A 19,239-nucleotide genomic window follows, 5' to 3' on the forward strand; every position below is an offset into this window, starting at 1 on the left:
GTGAAATATGACTGAAAACAAGATGTTTTCAAGACTTTTTCACTTAACAAGATATTCCAGATGTAGTGTATTAAAACAAGCCCCTATATCTGGCTGAAATAGTACTTGTTAGGCAGATGTGTCTGATATCAAGTGTAATGAGATATTTTGACTAGAAATTAGACAAATATACTTGGTAAGACTTAGATTTTTTCCAGTGTAAAAGTTGAGTTAAATCCCAGAAACCTGTGCGTTGATGGTACAGCTTGCGCGATGTTTAATGAGTTTTAATTGAAGGTGTAATCAGAGGATAACCAGTTATGTAACAACAAGCATTTTCTGCATCATGCTGCAGCATCTGAGTCCGAAGGGACGGAAGTTACATAAAGTTTTGTTTGCAGTGAGAAATCCCACCACCGTGGAACCTACCACTCATATAACAAGTCGATGAAGGTCAGTCCCATTATGTAACATAAACATTATACATTTATACGTCCATATATCCTTTGTTTTAAGGACCCCCACCCAGATAAGTAAAGAGAAGATCTTTAGCTGAAATGTTCTGGCGGGTCGGATAAAACGATGAAATGTTCCACAGACGTAAGTGATCCCAACCGGAGAAAAAACAGCTTCCATGAACTTTAATACACTTTGTCCCCTCATGAATTTAGGTCAACGTTTGTGGAAACTCACAGAGAACTGGAACAAATTTATTAGCCTTTAACGAGGAGACGGGCCGCACACAGCGAGAGGGTTGCTGGTTCGAATCCCGACTGAGGCCTTTCTGTGTGGAGTTTGCATGGTTGTTTGTCTCTATGATGGACCTCACAGGGCCACACAAACCCTGTGTTTGTACCTCTTGCCTTATGGCACCTGGAATGGGCTCTAGCTTCCCCTTCTTCCTGGAAATTGATTTAAGTGGGTGTAGAAAATGCTCAGACAGTTTTCCCATTATTTATTTGGACATATTTCAGAAAATAGAATGTAATTAAGTTTTGTCATGCTTAAACTGAAGAAATATGGAGCCAATAAAAAAAGTTTGTGGCTAACTGCTTGTCTCTCATTAGCTTCAGCAGGGGAAGGGGTTTTCCAGAAGCATTTTACAGTCCCGGCTGACTCAGATTCTAACATAACGGCACAAAATGAGGCAGAAAAGATGTTTTATTTGCATTGTTTGAGCTCTCAGGTGCTGATCACCACATTACTGACACCAGGTGAGACACCAGGGGAAGCGCCAGGTGAGCCACCAGGTGAGGCACCAGGTGAGACACCAGGGGAAGCGCCAGGTGAGCCGCCAGGTGAGCCACCAGGTGAGACACCAGGTGAGATGCCAGGTGAGACACCAGGTGAGATGCCAGGTGAGCCACCAGGTGAGACACCAGGTGAGATGCCAGGTGAGACACCAGGTGAGATGCCAGGTGAGCCGCCAGGTGAGACACCAGGTGAGACACCAGGTGAGATGCCAGGTGAGACACCAGGTGAGATGCCAGGTGAGCCACCAGGTGAGACGCCAGGTGAGATGCCAGGTGAGACACCAGGTGAGATGCCAGGTGAGCCACCAGGTGAGACGCCAGGTGAGATGCCAGGTGAGACACCAGGTGAGATGCCAGGTGTGACGCCAGGTGAGCCACCAGGTGAGCCACTAGGTGAGGCGCCAGGTGAGACGCCAGGTGAGACGCCAGGTGAGACGCCAGGTGAGCCACCAGGTGAGCCACTAGGTGAGGCGCCAGGTGAGACGCCAGGTGAGGTGCCAGGTGAGACGGCAGGTGAGACACCAGGTGAGATGCCAGGTGAGATGCCAGGTGAGACGCCAGGTGAGGCGCCAGGTGAGACGCCAGGTGAGACGCCAGGTGAGACGCCAGGTGAGGTGCCAGGTGAGACGCCAGGTGAGGCGCCAGTTGAGATGCCAGGTGAGACGCCAGGTGAGACGCCAGGTGAGACGCCAGGTGAGACGCCAGGTGAGACGCCAGGTGAGCCACCAGGTGAAGCTAACTTTGAGTCATTTCTCGGTCCAGTTAGATTCAGGCAGAGCAGGCTGACATCACGTCGGCCTTCCCTACAGTGGGAAACCGAAATAGGGAGTTCTGATAAAGGAAAACAAGCCAAGGCAATAACAGATTAAAATTTAATGAGCAGTAGGCAGAAAATATGCGGTGAGTTCATCTCGATTGTATCGGAGGAATGCTCACTGCAGCGCCTGAGAAACGCCTCAGTGACAAAGCAACTTTATTTAATGAAAGGCTTTACATGCAAACCAGCTGCGGGACATTTTTCATTCTCAGAACCTCAGATTCGTCAGTTTTAGGAATAAAAGGGATTACCTTAACATTTCACCTGTTTCACAGCAACTTTACACGTAATAATCTCAGTGAACTTCTCTCTTCAGATCTTCTCTGTTGTACAAATACAAGTTCAACTCAGGATAAACAGACAGAAACACTTCTCCTCCGTTTTTCTGTCTGCACGTTGGCAGCAGTAAGACGTAGATCTAAAGTGAATGTTCACAGTTTAGCAACGCATGACTCTACGTTAACATCTCAAGTTTTCCTCAAAAGTAGGTCACCGATGTTGTGAGGTGATCGAGCCTTTTCTGTGGCAGCAAACTGTGGAACGATCTGCCTCTCCACGTCAGACAGGCTTCCTCTCTGTCTGTTTTTAAATCCTATCTTAAAACACATCTCTTCTCCTTGGCTTTCGACACAATGTGAGATGTTGAATGTATAATTTTTAAAAAAATCTTTTTTCATTATTTTTATTATTATTTTCATTTATTTATCTTTATTTATTTTAGCATTATTATTGTTTAAATAATGTAGCTGTTTTATGTATTTTAATTCATTCTTGTATTTTATTCTTTTAATTGTGAGATGTGAGATGTTGAATAATAATTATTTTTGTAATTGTTATTTATTATCATAATTTTTTATTATTATTATTTATTTATTTTTACTTAATTTAGTATTAGTATTGTTTTAAATTATATAGCTGTTTTATGTATTTTAATTTATTCTTGTATTTTATTATTTTAATAGTGAGATGTTGAATGTATAATTATTTCCATCCATTATCTATAATGTATAATTATTTAAAAAAATAATAATAATTTAAATTATTATTTTTATTTTATTTTTTAAATTTATTTTTAGTATATTATTGTTTTAAATTATATAGCTATTTTTGTATTTTATTCTTTTATTTATTTATTTATTTTATTTTTTCATCTTTTCTGTAAAGCACTTTGGTCAAACTGAGGTTGTTGTAAAGTGCTTTATAAATAAAATTGGATCGGAAATTAGATGTTGATTCAAAATGGAATAAAAACTAAATAAAGGTTTGTCAAAGTGAGACAGATATGAGCCCAAAGCTGCATCAGCTGTTCTGGTGTGATGTGATGAGATTATGCGTTTCGACATCTTTCCTGTGCAGAAATGCATCTTAACTTCTACCAGCTGAGGACCGCAGCCTGTTTTACGATGATTAATCATCATAAATGATTGTGTTCAACCACTGAAAGCGGTTAAAGCGCAGCAGGCGGATTCCCTCTCAGGAATCAGACGTGGTCGAGTTACAGTTGATGCCAGTCACGTTCCCGTATGTGTGACGGGTGCAAACAGGCGGCGGCGTGCTCCAGAGTCAGAGTTTCTCACAGGTCTTTGAGTTCACGCTTTGATTATTCCTGCAAAGATCTTAAACTCAACTGATTTAGCTGTAAATAGATCACATCTTCATGCTGAATTTATCGATGGGCTCCTTTCCTGCAGAATTAAATGAGCACTTTATCTGTTTAAAGTTGCACAACGAGTCAGTGGCTATCGCCTAAAAATGAAGCACTTTTCCAACCAAATGCCATAAAAAACTCTGCAAACACTTATGTGATCTGCTGTAAGTGCGCAGTAAATTTCCTCCTGCGGTTAAATCCTTCTGCAGGCTGCCGTCCTCAGCTGAACCCCGAGGCTGCTCTCCTCTGTCTTCATGACAAGTATGAACAGCTGGGATGTGTTGCAGCAACTTTCATAATGCACAAACACACAGGGATGAGCTACACAAATGTACAGAAACCAGAAACCAGAAGGAAAAGAGGAAAGCTTGGGACATTTGCATCAAATTGTTTCAGGACTGTAATTTGTGAGAAAACTCCTCATCGTGATCACACTGGAAAAAATGCCCCTCCAAAAATAAGTAAGAAAAACAACCAATACGAGACGTTTTTGCTTGAAATAAGCAAATAAATCTGCCAATGGAACTAGTGAAAATCATTTTATTTCTTGAAATAAAATGTGATATTTAGGACTTTTGAGTTAAAAGTGATCTTGAAATTAGCTTAAAAACCTCTTCAAATGTCAAAAAAAGCTTGTTTCATGTGAAATATAACTCAAAACAAGATGTTTTGGAGACTTTTTCATTTAACAAGATATTCAAGATGTATTGTCTTCAAACAAGTCCCTATATCTGGCTGAAATGGTACTTGTTAGGCAGTTGTGTCTTATATCAAGTGTAATGAAATACTCAATAAGACAAATATACTTGGTAAGATTTAGATTTTTCCAGTGCAAGACTGTTTGATCTTCTTAAACAGCCAAATGTGCCATTTGAACAATATTTATTCTAAAAAAGTAGGGTCCCGATCATCCTGAAAGCAGGAGTTCCTTCATGTGTTGTCCCGCCGTCCTTCTCTGAGTCACACTAAAACCTTTCCAGCACACGGCTCCCAGAGACCCACAAACTCTCATTTCTGCTCCAGATGTGAATAAGCAGCCTTTGTGTGGAGCAGAGGCACTGCCCCTCTGCAGCTTGGAGCAGTTTCAGGAGTTTGACTCGACAGATTTGCACACTTTAACAATCTGGTTTGGTGGGGAGAAAAGAAGAAGAAAAAAAGACTTGGCGGCCAGAGAGGACTGTTACACAAGCTGCCATTTAGCTTCGCCACTTCCTCGTTGCACTGACGGGAGAACAATGCAAATTCAACAGCAACAGCATGAATAAAATGGTTAAAATGCCACAGTCATCACTATTCAATTCAATTCAATTCATTTTTATTTATATAGCACCAAATACAACAAATGTCTTCTCAAGGCACTTAAATAATAAAGTCGAATTCAAGCAGATTGGAATTCAATTCATTGTAATCATAATTGTTTATAAAATAATCCAATTCATTCATAACGAGATGTGCGCACGTTGGGCATGCGATGGACGTCGTAGTCGCGCAGCTCTGCCCACACGCACGATACCCTCTGCGTACGTACGAGCACATAATAACCCCGATGTGGAGGGGTTTTTGAATGTTTCTAGGGGGCGCCACTGAGCCATTTTGCTCCGATCACACACACGATACCCTTTACATACGTACGAGGTCGTCAAGGTGGACGTGTGTACCAAGTTTCATGACTTTGCGATGATGATAAGGCTTTCAAATCACAAACGCCATCACACGATTTTCACCGCCTGGCCACGCCCTTTGAGGTTTGAAAAGGTTTCTCCATGATTTTTTCCCCCCATGTCTTAAGAGTAACCTGGCCAAGTTTGAAGTCTGTAGCATTAAATCTGTAGGAGGAGATCGATCATATGCAAGGTGTGGAATCGGTCAAAAATGGCACGAAAACTCACTTTCCATCCAAAATGGCCGCCTTCCTGTGGACGTGGGACCATGGCGGCAGAAACTTTTTTGTGCGTCTGGGCATGATGAATGAGTGTACTGAATTTCGTTGTCCCACGCGAAACTAACCTCAGTGCGGGGACCATTTTTAAGCATCGTAGGGGGCGCTAGAGAGTCAATGAGCGACTGCCAAAAATATAAAATTTAGATTCTTTCATGGCGTCGACTGAGCACGTTTTGCAAAGAATAAGAAAGAAAGAAAGAAAGAAGAAGAAGAATCCTTACAGATACAATAGGGTCCTTGCAGTTTCACTGCTCGGCCCCTGATAATCCAATTCATCCATTCACTATGGGCACCAGCTCCTCTTACACAGAGCACCTGTGCAGGGATGGCTTCTATCAGCTCTTACGATCAACATTTTAACACTTGTTCAGACGTGTAAGCCACAAAGTCCTCGCCGTTCATTATCGGGCCCCACCTCAGTTTCTGCTCCTCCAGCTATCATCATTTCATTTCTCCTTCTTCTTCCAGTGGTTTGCATCCTGTGACATGTCAGACGTTGTTGTTATAAAGGGGAACAGAACCGTGTAATCGCTTTAATCGTTGAAGATGAAAGTTTGTTTCGAAGCTTTCAGAAACCGAAACTAAACGAGTTTGGCATGAATTTAGTCGGCGTTACTGTATCATCCCACGTTTCAGGAATCAGGAATCTGTTGGTCTCCTTTTTAATTGGCTTTGTATGAGTTCTAATGAAACTGATTTGATTGGATCATGATTGTGTTACAACATTGTTCGAATTGGACGATCTTTGAAGTGCCTTAAAGGGGAAGTTCGTCTTTTTTTTAAACCTGGCATGAAATACGTTCATCTGCTCACCGATAACAGTTTGGTGAAAGTCGGCGTCCTTCGGAAGATATTTAGATCACTGGAGATCGGCGTATATCCATATAACGGGAGAGAACAGGGCAGAGACAATACAGCCTCTAAATAAGCATTATCTGTCTTTATTTCACCAATACTTTAAGACCAATGAATGAATGAACGCGTACTATTGCACTGTTAGCTCAGAGCTGCCGTGTTGTTGTTATCGGGGGCTATCGCACTGGAAAAAATGCCCCTCCAAAAATAAGTAAAAAAACCACAAATACAAGACGTTTTTGCTTGAAATAAGCAAACAGAATCTGCCAATGGAACTAGTGAAAATCGGATTGTCAAGATTTCTTGAAATAAAATGTGATATTTAGGGCATTTGAGATAAAAGTGATCTTGAAATTAGCTTAAAAACCTCTTCAACGTAAAAAAGAAAAGCTTGTTTCATGTGATATGTGACTCAAAACAATTTGTTTTCAAGACTTTTTCATTTAACAAGATATTCCAGATGTATTGTCTTCAAACAAGTCCCTATATCTGGCTGAAATGGTACTTGTTAGGCAGTTGTGTCTTATATTAACTCATTGGCTGCCAGCCATTTTCAGTTCAGAGCCACCCATACTGCCAAGTGTTTTACAGTATTTTGACTGATTTTCCAAGACCCACAGAAAATTGTGTCTTATGACTATGTACACACCGAAATTACCAAAAGAAAGAGTAGACGCTCTTCTTTCATGAGGAAAACAAGTTTGTTTCTACCATTTTCAGTCTTTTAGTAATAGACAGTAGAACATAGGTTGGTTTCACCAAAAACAGCTGTTTGACCAAAAAATGGAGAAAACGAGCTCTTTTTTTTGTTGTGCATAGTGGCACTGCTGCCACCTAGCGGGTAATTTTGCCAGTATATTCTCTGTTTACTGTTTACAAGCCTAAGATTTATTGACGAACTCCGCTAGATTGTCCCCCAGCCCGCTCCGTTAAAAAACGCAATTGACGTCTATAGGCGTCTTTGGCACGGAAAGAGTTAAGTGTAATGAGATATTTTGACTAGAAATGCGACAAATATACTTGGTAAGACATAGATTTTTTCCAGTGCGGGGGGCTTATAGGAAGCTTTCTACACGTGCGTCTACTGGGATGACGTCATTGACGCGCCGCACAGCTCATTCACTCCGGTAAGGTCGTCCATCGTAATCAAGTCGTCGTCCACGTCATCAAAATCTGATAAACATCCTGCCATGTTGCACAGAACTAGCAGCAGCAAACTCTGTGTGAAGTTAGACGACCGTCACAGACCACGGGGTGAATGACCTGTGCTGCAGTGGCGCATGTTGATGACATCATCCCAGTAGATGCATGCGTAGAAAGCCCCTAATAAGCCCCCCGATAAGCCCCCCAATAGCCCCCGATGACAACAGCACGGCAGCTCTGAGCTAACAGTGCAACAGTACGCGTTCATTCATTCATTGGTCTTAAAGTATTGGTGAAATAAAGACAGATAATGCCTTATTTAGAGGCTGTATTGTCTCTGCCCTGTTCTCTCCTGTTATATGGATATACGCCGATCTCCAGTGATCTAAATATCTTCCGAAGGACGCCGACTTTCACCAAACTGTTATCGGTGAGCAGATGAACGTATTTTATGCCAGAAAGAAGGTCCAGGTTTAAAAACGTGTTGAACGGCTGCTACAGCTTCAGTTTTTTATTGTTCAGGACATCAACATCCTACGTTTGGATACTTTTTGACATCCAGTTTCAACATGCTGCTGATGTTTTCGTGCCCACAAACACTGCATCCTTTGACCTTTGTTAACCAGTTAACCAGTGACCTCATCGTGCTACAGATAGTTATTTCTCCACTTGTCTTGCACAGAGTTTTCAGCAGTCATTGTATTGCTTCCCTCCTTTTCCAATGCACTCTCACCCGGGAATTGTTAGGGTTAAGTGTTAAAACGAGCCGGTTAGTGTTGAAACGAATGTGCATGTTGGGGCTACATGATACAAAATACATGTACGACACTCACAGAAATCTTTATGGTTGCTGTTTACACAGTTTCATGGTCATGCTTCATGATTCCTGTCATATCACGTGATGATAAACCATCCTACAACTTGCAAGCATGGATTGAGATGCTATGTTTAGGACAAGTGGACTTACTTAAAGGGCATTGTTAAAGTAAATCTGCTGAGCCGTTGCAACGCTACAAATTCTAACTGATGCATAAGGCGAGCATGCCAGCCTCTTTTTAAACCCTCTACTAATCAGGCAGTTAATATTATGTGGCATCGTCAGCTCTTCAGCTCAGTCTGTTCAACATCTCCTCATCCAGTTAGTTCAGCTCATTTTCTGCTATAATCCAGAACGCTGCTGCTAGAGTTTTAACCCGGACTAAGAGATCTGAACACATCACACCAGTTTTAAAGTCTTTACTCTGGCTTCCAGTCAGTTACAGAATAGATTTTAAAAGCCTGTTGATGGTTTACAATCTGTGATATGTTCAGAGAATATAAACCCAGCAGAGCTCTTAGATCCAAGTACTCAGGTCAGCTGGTCCAGTCAAGAGTCCAGACTAAACATGGAGAAGCAGCATTTAGCTGTTATGCTGCAAACAAGTGGAACAAACTGCCAGTGGAGATTAAACTTTCACCAAATGGAGACATTTTTAAATCCAGGTTAAAAACATTTCTTTTCTCATGTGTCTATGCATGAAATCTGCACGGTATCTTTGAACTTATCTGGACTGTTGCTTGTTTTTAAATTCATTTAAATTATTTTAATTGTTTCTCTTTATATTCTTTTATGTATTTTTAATGCTTCTTCCACTCCCTGCTGCAATGCTTTTATTTTATGTAAAGCACTTTGAATTGTTCTGTACATAAAATGTGCTACAGATAAATTTGACTTTGACTTTGATAATAGACAAGAATACACCGAATGTCTATGTTGTAGGCAGCCGACCCAGTTAAAACATGAAAAAATAACATAACTTCATATTCATGCTGATGAAAAAATTAATTTGTTGTACAAACTTATTTCAGTTGTACGTATGGTTCATGTGTTCTGCAGAGTGGGCGGGGCTTAGCAGCCAGCGATCTTACCTTTTAAAAGAAAAAAGAAAAGCGCTCTGTGAACATCTGCTTAGAGAGAAAGACGACACTGCATGTGACACTCAGCGCTCAAAGTTCCCACCCCGTCTGAGGCTTTGAAGTTTGACCCCATCTGTTTTTTTTATCTTAAACTGATTAAACAGTGACGAGACGAATACAAATCAAGTAGTCCAATCAGAGGGCAGAGGGTTTGGGATCTGCAGCAGATCATGTGAATACTACTGCGCCTCACTAACAAGATGTCCGACTTCACTGGCATCAGGGACAGAAGGCCGGACGTTCATACTGGCTAAACCAAGTGCACCGATGGGAGATAAATATAAAATAAACCAGGAAATAAATAATCCAGATAGCTGAGGTGGTGTCGGATGTCCATCTCTTCAACAAGGTCCCAAGTCTGTGGCTGTGTTTGAAACCGCATACTACATACTACATACTACATACTACATACTACACACTACACACTACATACTACATACTACATACTGCATACTCATCGATCAGACAATATGCAGAGCGTTTACCCACAATGCATTTCGCTCCTGCCCGAGCCGAAATCAGCCGGCCTGAAGCTGACTTTGCTTAAAGGGATAGTTTGCCTCTTTTGACATGAAGCTGTATGACATCCCATATCAGCAACATCATTTATGAACATTTTCTTACCCTCTGCTGCGTCCTGTGAGCCGAGTTCCAGCCTCGTTTTGGCGTTGATGAAGGTAGTCCGGCTAGTTGGCTGGGGTTTAAAAAATAAAGCGTTTTGCTTCTCAAAACAATATGCGTTCAAAAGAGTAATACATTTGCATCACAAAATCGTCGATCTAGAAAAAGTCAGACCTCACATCGCTTGGCGCTATTCTTGCCTCCCTTCGTATCACTGCGTGTTGTGTAGACCGTGCAGACCGAAGTGCAGACCGAGCAGCAAACACCGTAACAGGTGCGGCTATCGCTAGGTGGCTGAACGCATTGATATGAAGGGAGGCACAAATAGCGCGAAGCGATTGTGAGGTCTGACTTTTTCCTGGAGAACTCATGATGCTCATGATGCATACCCAACATTTCGGAGAATCTAGTATGCATCCGGGAACTTCTCGCACACTTCTAACACAGCCAATCTCTGGAAAGCTTCAAACTTCCCAAGAGAACCTTTCATTTCTCAGCATAGAAACATGAATAAAATCAGAATTTAAGGAGAAGTTTGTCTAAAATTCTGATGCAATACTCATGTCTCTACAGAGTTAGGGTTGAGCATGTTACATCAGGTCTGAATGGGTCGATCTTAGTACTCTGATTTATTGTTGTGATGCAGACGGCGGCTTTAAAAAAGTTGCATTCTACAGTAATCTGAGATCAGCTGTCAGGGAAGCATCAAAGTCTGGGGTAGATCATAAGTCCTTCCAAAATTAGCAGCAGTGCTCGGTCCTCTGCCCAGACTCCTCCTGAGGCCCCAAGATTCCTTTCCTGGTCGTTAGACCTCCTCCACACTGTCCAAGTGTGTGAAACTAATGCCAGGTCAAAGTAAGCCTATCAGCCATGTGAACATCATCATTAGCATCAAACAGAAGCCAAATGTTCAGCAGTAAACATTACTGTGACCACTGAGTCGATGCAGGAAAGCACCTTTCTGGGTTCTGCTTCTGAGACAGACACAAACCTTATGCTTCTCCTGTCCTTCTTTTCATAAATCAACCACAAAATGCCACCAATTTAAACTATTCGTGAGCATAAAGATGCAGAATGGCAGAGTGGGAACTTGAATCATCATAGCTCGGTTTCTTCCACATCCTAAAACAGAAATGGTTTGACTTCTTTTCGAACAACTGTACCGTCAGTCCGTGTAATAATTGAGTTTAATAAAGGGCTGGGCAACGATTAACATTTTTAATTAAATTAATCACATTATTTCCCTGATTAATCACGATTAATCGCATTTGTACGCAAAATCCAAAAATGAATCCAAAAGTAGTGTATAGCTTTTAGCATTTAGTTTTGTTTTAAATGTGCTGCCATATGAATGAAAGTGCCATAACATTTGTTGTGCAAACACACTTCTAACATCAGCATCTTTCTGTAGTTTTTATGTAGAAGCCTCGCTCCACTGTCTGTTTCCTTGAATGACTTGCTGCTATCAGTTGTGTGTTTTGCCTTTAAGTGATATTTTAGACTGGAACTACTACGCTGAGAAGACAATTCAACTTGGTATCAGTTGTGTGTTTTGCCTAGTTTTGCCACTTGATTTATTTATTAAGAGATTATTATTGTTACTTTTGGAAAACTGTTTTCTTGTAGTGTCTTTATGTTACTCCCCCTTTTCCCCAAGTGAGCTGGGGTTACACCACCTCCCACTAAACCTTTCTCAGACTGAGCTTCTGGCCAACCGGGCCAAGCACTGAATGGAACAAAATATCATCAACATAAAGTTGCTTATTCTACAATCTCTCTAAAAGACTAAAAGAACCCAAAGGGCCGTGATTGGTGACCACTTCACCTTCTCTGGCCATGTTGCATCCATCTCCTGCTCATTTCCCTTTGCACTTTACAACATCAGAAAATTCAGGCTGTAGCTGACTCAGTACACCTCCCAATGCCCCCTGCCAACATGTAACTGCAGATTTTAAACTCTCTCAGTGGGGTTACATGGCACTGAAAGGATCGGATTATTGGCTAAATTACAATCAGACTGAGTTATTAAGTGCATGTAGACGCCTTAATCTGACTAAGAATGGGATCGGATCGGATTAAGACCCCGAGATAACTGGGTTGAAAGTCACTCTAAACCTGCTTGTAGACGCTGAAGCACGTGGTGAATCAGACTTTGCGTTCTGCGCATGCTCCAGATGTTTTCCCGGGGTCGTGACCCGGAAGTCAAAGGGGACGATATTACTGTTGTTGTCGCCGTCAGAAAGAAACAAACAACGCGATGGAGAATGCTCCGTTGGGCATCGAGTTTGTGCAACAAGCAGCTCATCACAGACCAAATGTAGAGGGACGTAGCTTCATCTTGCTCTGCGTTCTCCATCTTTCTCCAATGCCTGAGTTTGTTGTTGTTGTTGGTGGTGAAGAGGTCAACAGGAAGTGGCTCTATTAGCAATAGTTGGAATGGGTACAGCGCCACCTATCATACCGGGGTATGACACGCTTTGTGCCTATGATGCAGAGATGGGACTAAGTCACACATGTGCAAGTCTCAAGTAATTTTTTCTTGGGCAAGTCAAGTCAAAGTCAGGTCCCCTTATTATTGCAATTTTACCTGCAGAATCTGATCTTAATAAAGTGAAAAGACAAGATATAAGTAACTGTCAGTAAACATCATTGGCCAATGTGTCCAATCTGTCCACCTGTCCATATCAAGCTAACGTTAGCTAACTACCAACTAGGCTAACAGGATCATATTAGCTAATTTGACAAGCACTTACTGGTCAGAATGAATCTTCAAATGACAAACAAAGTTGGAAGTTGTCGTCTGGCTGTCTGAGATGTTGATGCCGCATGTCTTGCACTGTGCTGTTCGTCTTTTGCCGTCAAAATGGTAATTATGAAAGCCGAAGACAACGACTCTCGGTCCCCCTCCTGCCGACATGTTGATGCATATCTGATATGAGTTTATTCTCTCCAATAAACACTAAGGTATGTATAGAGGGCATGACTGATTGGCAGGGTAGGGATTCAATCATGACGCCATTCTCAGCCTGCGCTCCTACCGGGTAAACGATAATTATTTTGTTTAATTAATTTATTAATTTTATTTTCAAACTGAAAACCTGTATTTATTTTGCTTGAGAAAACAACAGAACAAAACTTTACCAAACTTTACCAGTGTTATATTTTGCATGTCCTACTAATGATCGCAAGAAAAATGATTACAATGCGTTGGATGCAGCCTGAGCCTCCTACGGTGGCTCCATGGAGACAGAGGTGTAATCAAGTCCAAGTGATGGAAAATATGACTGCCATCCTATAGTTAAAATTACCCCTATTCTTTAGGAGATGGACACCTGTCATTCTTCATATGGGTTAAGCATATAATTGTACAAGACGAATGTAACATAAGCTCGCAATCAAGGTGAACCTTTTTATTTTTTTCTGTATTTTTATTTTATTTTTCATTTTATTTGTATATGTGTGTTTTATGTATAATATTGTTATTATTATTATTATTTGTTTGTTTCTGTGTGGTGTGCTTCTTTGTATTGCCTATACGTTATTGGCAATAAAGTTAAAAAAAAAAAACTGAAAACATGAACTGAATAACTCTCAAGTCATTCAAGTCATCGTGTCTCAAGTCAAGTCAAGTCCCGAGTCTTTAACTTCCAAGTCCGAGTCGAGTCTCAATTCTTTTATTTTTTATCAAGTCAAGTCACAAGTCATCAAAACAGCAACTCGAGTCAACTCGAGTCCAAGTCACAGTGACTTGAGTTCCCATCTCTGCTATGATCCGATTCATTCACCGCCATATATCCAAGGATGATTACCCTTGCTCAAATAAGGAGCATAACCCAACTATAGCTGTAGACCCACTGAGTCATTCAGGCTGGCGCTCTTCCTGGACCACTGTGTTCTACTCAGGATGGCTTCCCCCGTTCACAATGCAGGCTCAGTCCAGGCTGTTCTCATTGGGGCTTCCACGATGGTGGAGCTAGCTAACAAAATGCTATCAGAGCAGATGTGGATCTCTACCTTTGCAAGACTACACTTTGTCTTCTAACATCTCTAACATGCTTAAAGCTATGGTAGGTAATCCTAGAGAGCTAGCAAGAGAGCTAGCAAGATTCGAAGGTGTCCACTCCTCTAAGCTCCACCCCCCCCTCCCCATTCCGTCAGTGCTTCATCCAAAGCTGGTGGAACCGCATGCGCACATGGAGCAGGGAGCCGGCAGAGGGGGGCGTAGGCAGAAAGCAGAGGCATCTGATTGGTTTTTTGTAGGCGACCAATCCGAGATCAGCGGGACGCTGATCTCGGATTGGTCAGCTTTTTCTCAGTCCTGCAGCTGCCACAGAGGTCTGATTATTTTCGTCCCTTTTTCTAAATACATCTTGTATAGATTTCTCTCAGGATAGACGGACCATTTCACCCAGTATTACAAAATGTGTTTCTGAACAGGATTACCAACCATGTCTTTAACCTTAGTACTTAAAGTATAGAGCAGGGTGTCTTACTGCCCAGGGACTGCAGATGAAGATAAGCTATTTGGGACGTATATCAGTTTCAAAACAGTTCCTAAAACCGTCACAAACCATAGCCTGTTGATTCATTTACGGCCTTAAATGTGTTAGAATAACAACCAAAAACACTTTGAATTTGTGCGATGACGTGTTTTCAAAACAATTGAAAAATGTAGGCTTGCTGTACCAGAAATGTACTAGACCGTGACCCCATTACCGAGCAAACACAGAACTGTGATAATCGTGGATCTTTATACCCCTAATATCAGCCAATGTCACCAAATGTTCCGATGAGGTGAAAGCAAAGCAGACATCAGAGTTCAATCTGCAGGAAATAGCGATTAAATGACCCAATCAGATGGCAGCTCACACACTGTGACTGGTGTACATTTACAGGGTCAGACACTCGGATCAAACTGAGACTTTGTTCCTGCACAGGGACTCAGTGTTCACCGTTGATATGCAGCTTGTGTTTATGTATTTTTTTCTTCAGCAGAAAGACGACCGGTAATAGCACAATAAAATATTAAATGTTGAAAAGTATAATCTCCCCACACATGACTTTTTCAAAGACTTCATAAACAAGGGAACTACTCTCAAAATTGATGCCACTACATCTGCAGTTGAACAATTACTCCTCCTTGGCCCTGCTAAAAAATCCATTACTCGCTTTTACAATATCTGAAGCCAGACTGATGTGATAAATGTACTGGATGTTATGCAGACGTGGCAAAGTGAACTTGGTATAGATATAGACGGGGATAAATGGACTAAGATATGGACTCAAACAAAGAAAATATCTGTGTGTAACCGTGCCAGATTGCTGCAATTCATAAACTGCAGCCTTTGCTTGACTGATAAACTTTCCCAGTAAATAAGTGTAATTCTGACCCTGATTATACTTTGTGCGTCTTACAGTTGTTCATTTATGAAAAAATTTGAAATAAAATCTTATGTCTTTCTTATGCGTGTATATCTTTAATCTCTTTTTGTTGCATAACATTAGCCTCCCTTCAGCAGCTTCCTGTCTGTTTCAGCCATAATATTTTAAAGATTTTCTTGCATGTTTTAAAGGCTCTAAATGTGGCAGCATGTCAGAGATCAGAGATCATAATCAGTGATTGAGTCAGATCTGCTAATCTTTTCATAGTTTCTGATTGCGTCTTAGCTGCTTCTTCAGTATGTTGTAAATTGTTTATCGTGTTTTGTGGTAAAGAACTTTGGTTCAACACCCTTTTTCTAAATGAGCTCTGTAAAGAAAGCTAGTTTAGCAATAATGATTGATTGATTTCCACGCCTTTGTTTTGTTCTCGGGGAAGAAATGCGACTGTGAAGACTCCATGTTTGCATCACAACATTTTAAAGTTGCACCACTTCCCTTAAGATCTTTGTCTCACTTAAGAGAAATAAAAAAATTGCACATCCTCTCAACTTCCTGAGATATTTTGTAATTAAGATGCTGTGAACTCATAAGACAGTTTGAAGTATTAGATTAAATTACATTGTCTTTTATTTGTTACTTACAATCACTGTCTAACTGGAGTTCACAATGAAATTACATGTATTATAGAGTATATTTAAATATTGACCAAAGTGCTTTACGATCAAAACAATAAGGTAACAGTGTATATTATAAGTAAAAAAATAAAAAAACGAATGAACAAGCCATAAAATAACTTCAACTCGACACAAATTATCTGAATAATCTACTCAAATCTACAGGAATAAGTGAGTTTTACGTAAGAACTTTGGTCAAAGTCTTCCTGTGAATTCAAAAAGCATTTCTGCTTTCGTCCTCTGACTCAACCAGATGAGACGTCTGGGTTCAGTGTGCATAAGGCTAAAGAATGCGGTGCATATAGACTCATCGATTAGTCAGATGACATCTGTCAACATCTGTCAACATCTTGACCTCTACCTTTCATAGACAACTGCGTAAACCTGCTGGGAGCTGAAATAGCCCACCATCCCCACACTTACCCAGTGCAACCAAATGTATATAGTGTGTCATCAGACAATAATGAGCCACGATCTTCATAGTTTAGCTCCTCAAGAGAACTGTAAGGACTTATTATACATGGTTATGGGGACTAAAAAGGAGATTTGTGCCAGATTTTGACTGCAAATACAAACAAATACTCTGGAACAATCAGGATTTTAAAAGGTGAATATAATGCTGTTTTATAGTTATGTTTTATATGTTTCCTGGTTGACTTAATTAAAGTTACTATTTCATTCAGAGATGTATTTGGACAAAAAAAAAGACCCGTGTACTGCCACTTTGGGCTATTACCTGGTTTCTATCATAGACAAATTAAGTAATACCTGGTTTCTATCATAGACAAATTAAGTAATGGACAAACTCTCCATGATGTTGGCTGCTGTAGAAGCACCTGAAGAAGAACCTGTAGAAGCACCTGAAGAAACACCTGAAGAAGCACCTGTAGAAGCACCCGAAGAAGAACCTATAGAAGCACCTGAAGAAGCACCTGTAGAAGCACCCGAAGAAGAACCTATAGAAACACCTGAAGAAGAACCTGTAGAAGCACCTGAAGAAACACCTGAAGAAGCACCTGTAGAAGCACTCGAAGAAGAACCTATTGAAGCACCTGAAGAAACACCTGAAGAAGCACCTGTAGAAGCACCTATAGAAGCACCTGTAGAAGCACTTGTAGAAGCACCTGTAGAAGCACCTGTAGAAGCACCTGAAGAAGTACCTGAAGAAGCACCTGAAGAAGCAGCTGTAGAAGCACCTGAAGAAGCACCTGAAGAAGCAGCTGTAGAAGCACCTGAAGAAGAACCTGTAGATACACCTGAAGAAACACCTGAAGAAGCACCTGTAGAAGCACCCGAAGAAGAACCTATAGAAGCACCTGTAGAAGCACCCGAAGAAGAACCTGTAGAAGTACCTGTAGAAGTACCTGTAGAAGCACCTGAAGAAGCACCTGAAGAAGAATCTATAAAAGCACCCGAAGCACCTGTAGAAGCACCTGAAGAAGCAGCTGTAGAAGCACCCGTAGAAGCACCTGTAGAAGCACCTGTAGAAGTACCTGAAGAAGCACCTGTAGAAGCACCTGAAGCAGCACCTGTAGAAGCACCTGTAGAAGCACCCGAAGAAGAACCTGTAGAAGTACCTGTAGAAGTACCTGTAGAAGCACCTGAAGAAGCACCTGAAGAAGAATCTATAAAAGCACCCGAAGCACCTGTAGAAGCACCTGAAGAAGCAGCTGTAGAAGCACCCGAAGAAGAACCTGTAGAAGCACCTGTAGAAGTACCTGAAGAAGCACCTGTAGAAGCACCTGAAGCAGCACCTGTAGAAGCACCTGTAGAAGCACCTGAAGCAGCACCTGTAGAAGCACCTGTAGAAGCACCTGTAGAAGCACCTGTAGAAGCACCTGTAGAAGCCCCTGAAGAATCACCTGTAGAAGCACCTGTAGAAGCACCTGAAGAAGCACCTGTAGAAGCACCTGAAGAAGCACCTGAAGAAGCACCCGTAGAAGCACCAGAAGAAGAATCTATAAAAGCACCCGAAGCACACGTAGAAGCACCTGAAAAAGCCCGGGTACTTCACATTAATAGTATTAAAAGGTAATTTATCTAATGTTTCAACTGATTACGTGTAATTATTCTTTTTCAGTCAACAGATGTATCCTAATTCTAAGCTACGGAAGTCATAAATATGATGATTCACAGTTTTTTTCATTCAACTTCAGTGTTAGCTCGCTGGAAAATAGTGAAATGGAGGCAGTTATGCAACAATCAAAAGTCACGGTGCATTTAAGGTCACCCTGCAGCACAGCTGTTTGGTTTTGGCGTGTCATAACAGAGTGAGGCTCTGGAGACGCCTACTGCAGCAGCAACGACCTGTAAAAACGCTGCTGCGGTATGTTGCTGGATTCAGAGTTACGACCGTGTTGGACACAGTCAGGAAACTGTGAAGGTGTGGTCTGACCCATATTTAAGTCTTTCACCTCGCAGGCTGGCCTCCGGTTCCTCTTATCTGTCATTTAAACATTAGCAAGCACAAGAGTTGTTGCTTCGTCCATTTTGGAGTCTCAATAGAAAGAATCCTTTGTCACTTTAAAGTCACTCTGATCTTTTGAGCAAACACCTGCTGTCACCACCTATTCTCAACGCATGTTCGACATTTCAACATTCAGACTTGTGCAATTCTTGCTTTATTTCCACAGAGTGGATAAAGGTTGTGTGAGAACCGTGATACAGATGGAGTTACCACACACAGAAGCAGCTTCAGGTGGTGCCCACGTTTAAATATCCAACCTATTTTCTTAAAAAAATTCATCAATTCCACATTTAAGGTCCACAAAATGTGAACGAGTGAACATTTTTTACGCTGCTGCTCTAAATCCAGAGCTGCAGACTTGTAGCATCTGTGTTGTTTGACCTGAATACTTGTTGCATATTAGAGGAGCAGCTGCTGCTCTTTGGTTATCACCCAAATATTCTTTATCATCATCATCGGTTCAATCACAGTACAAAGAGGTTTGATGGTGTCTCTTGTGTTG

General features: G+C 41.3%; 1 protein-coding gene across 1 annotated transcript; it reads right to left on the reverse strand.

The window, feature by feature from the left end:
- Nucleotides 1–1,172: 1,172 nt before the first annotated feature.
- On the reverse strand, nucleotides 1,173–18,720 carry LOC142387498 (uncharacterized). Its single transcript, XM_075472643.1, has 3 exons — nucleotides 18,666–18,720; nucleotides 17,131–18,228; nucleotides 1,173–1,693 (listed from the first exon to the last, which is right to left on the reverse strand). The coding sequence occupies exons 1-3, from the start codon at nucleotides 18,718–18,720 to the stop codon at nucleotides 1,173–1,175; spliced, it is 1,674 nt and encodes a 557-aa protein (XP_075328758.1).
- Nucleotides 18,721–19,239: the final 519 nt, after the last annotated feature.

Source organism: Odontesthes bonariensis, chromosome 2 (assembly GCF_027942865.1).
Source record: "Odontesthes bonariensis isolate fOdoBon6 chromosome 2, fOdoBon6.hap1, whole genome shotgun sequence".
Taxonomy (NCBI): domain Eukaryota; kingdom Metazoa; phylum Chordata; class Actinopteri; order Atheriniformes; family Atherinopsidae; genus Odontesthes; species Odontesthes bonariensis.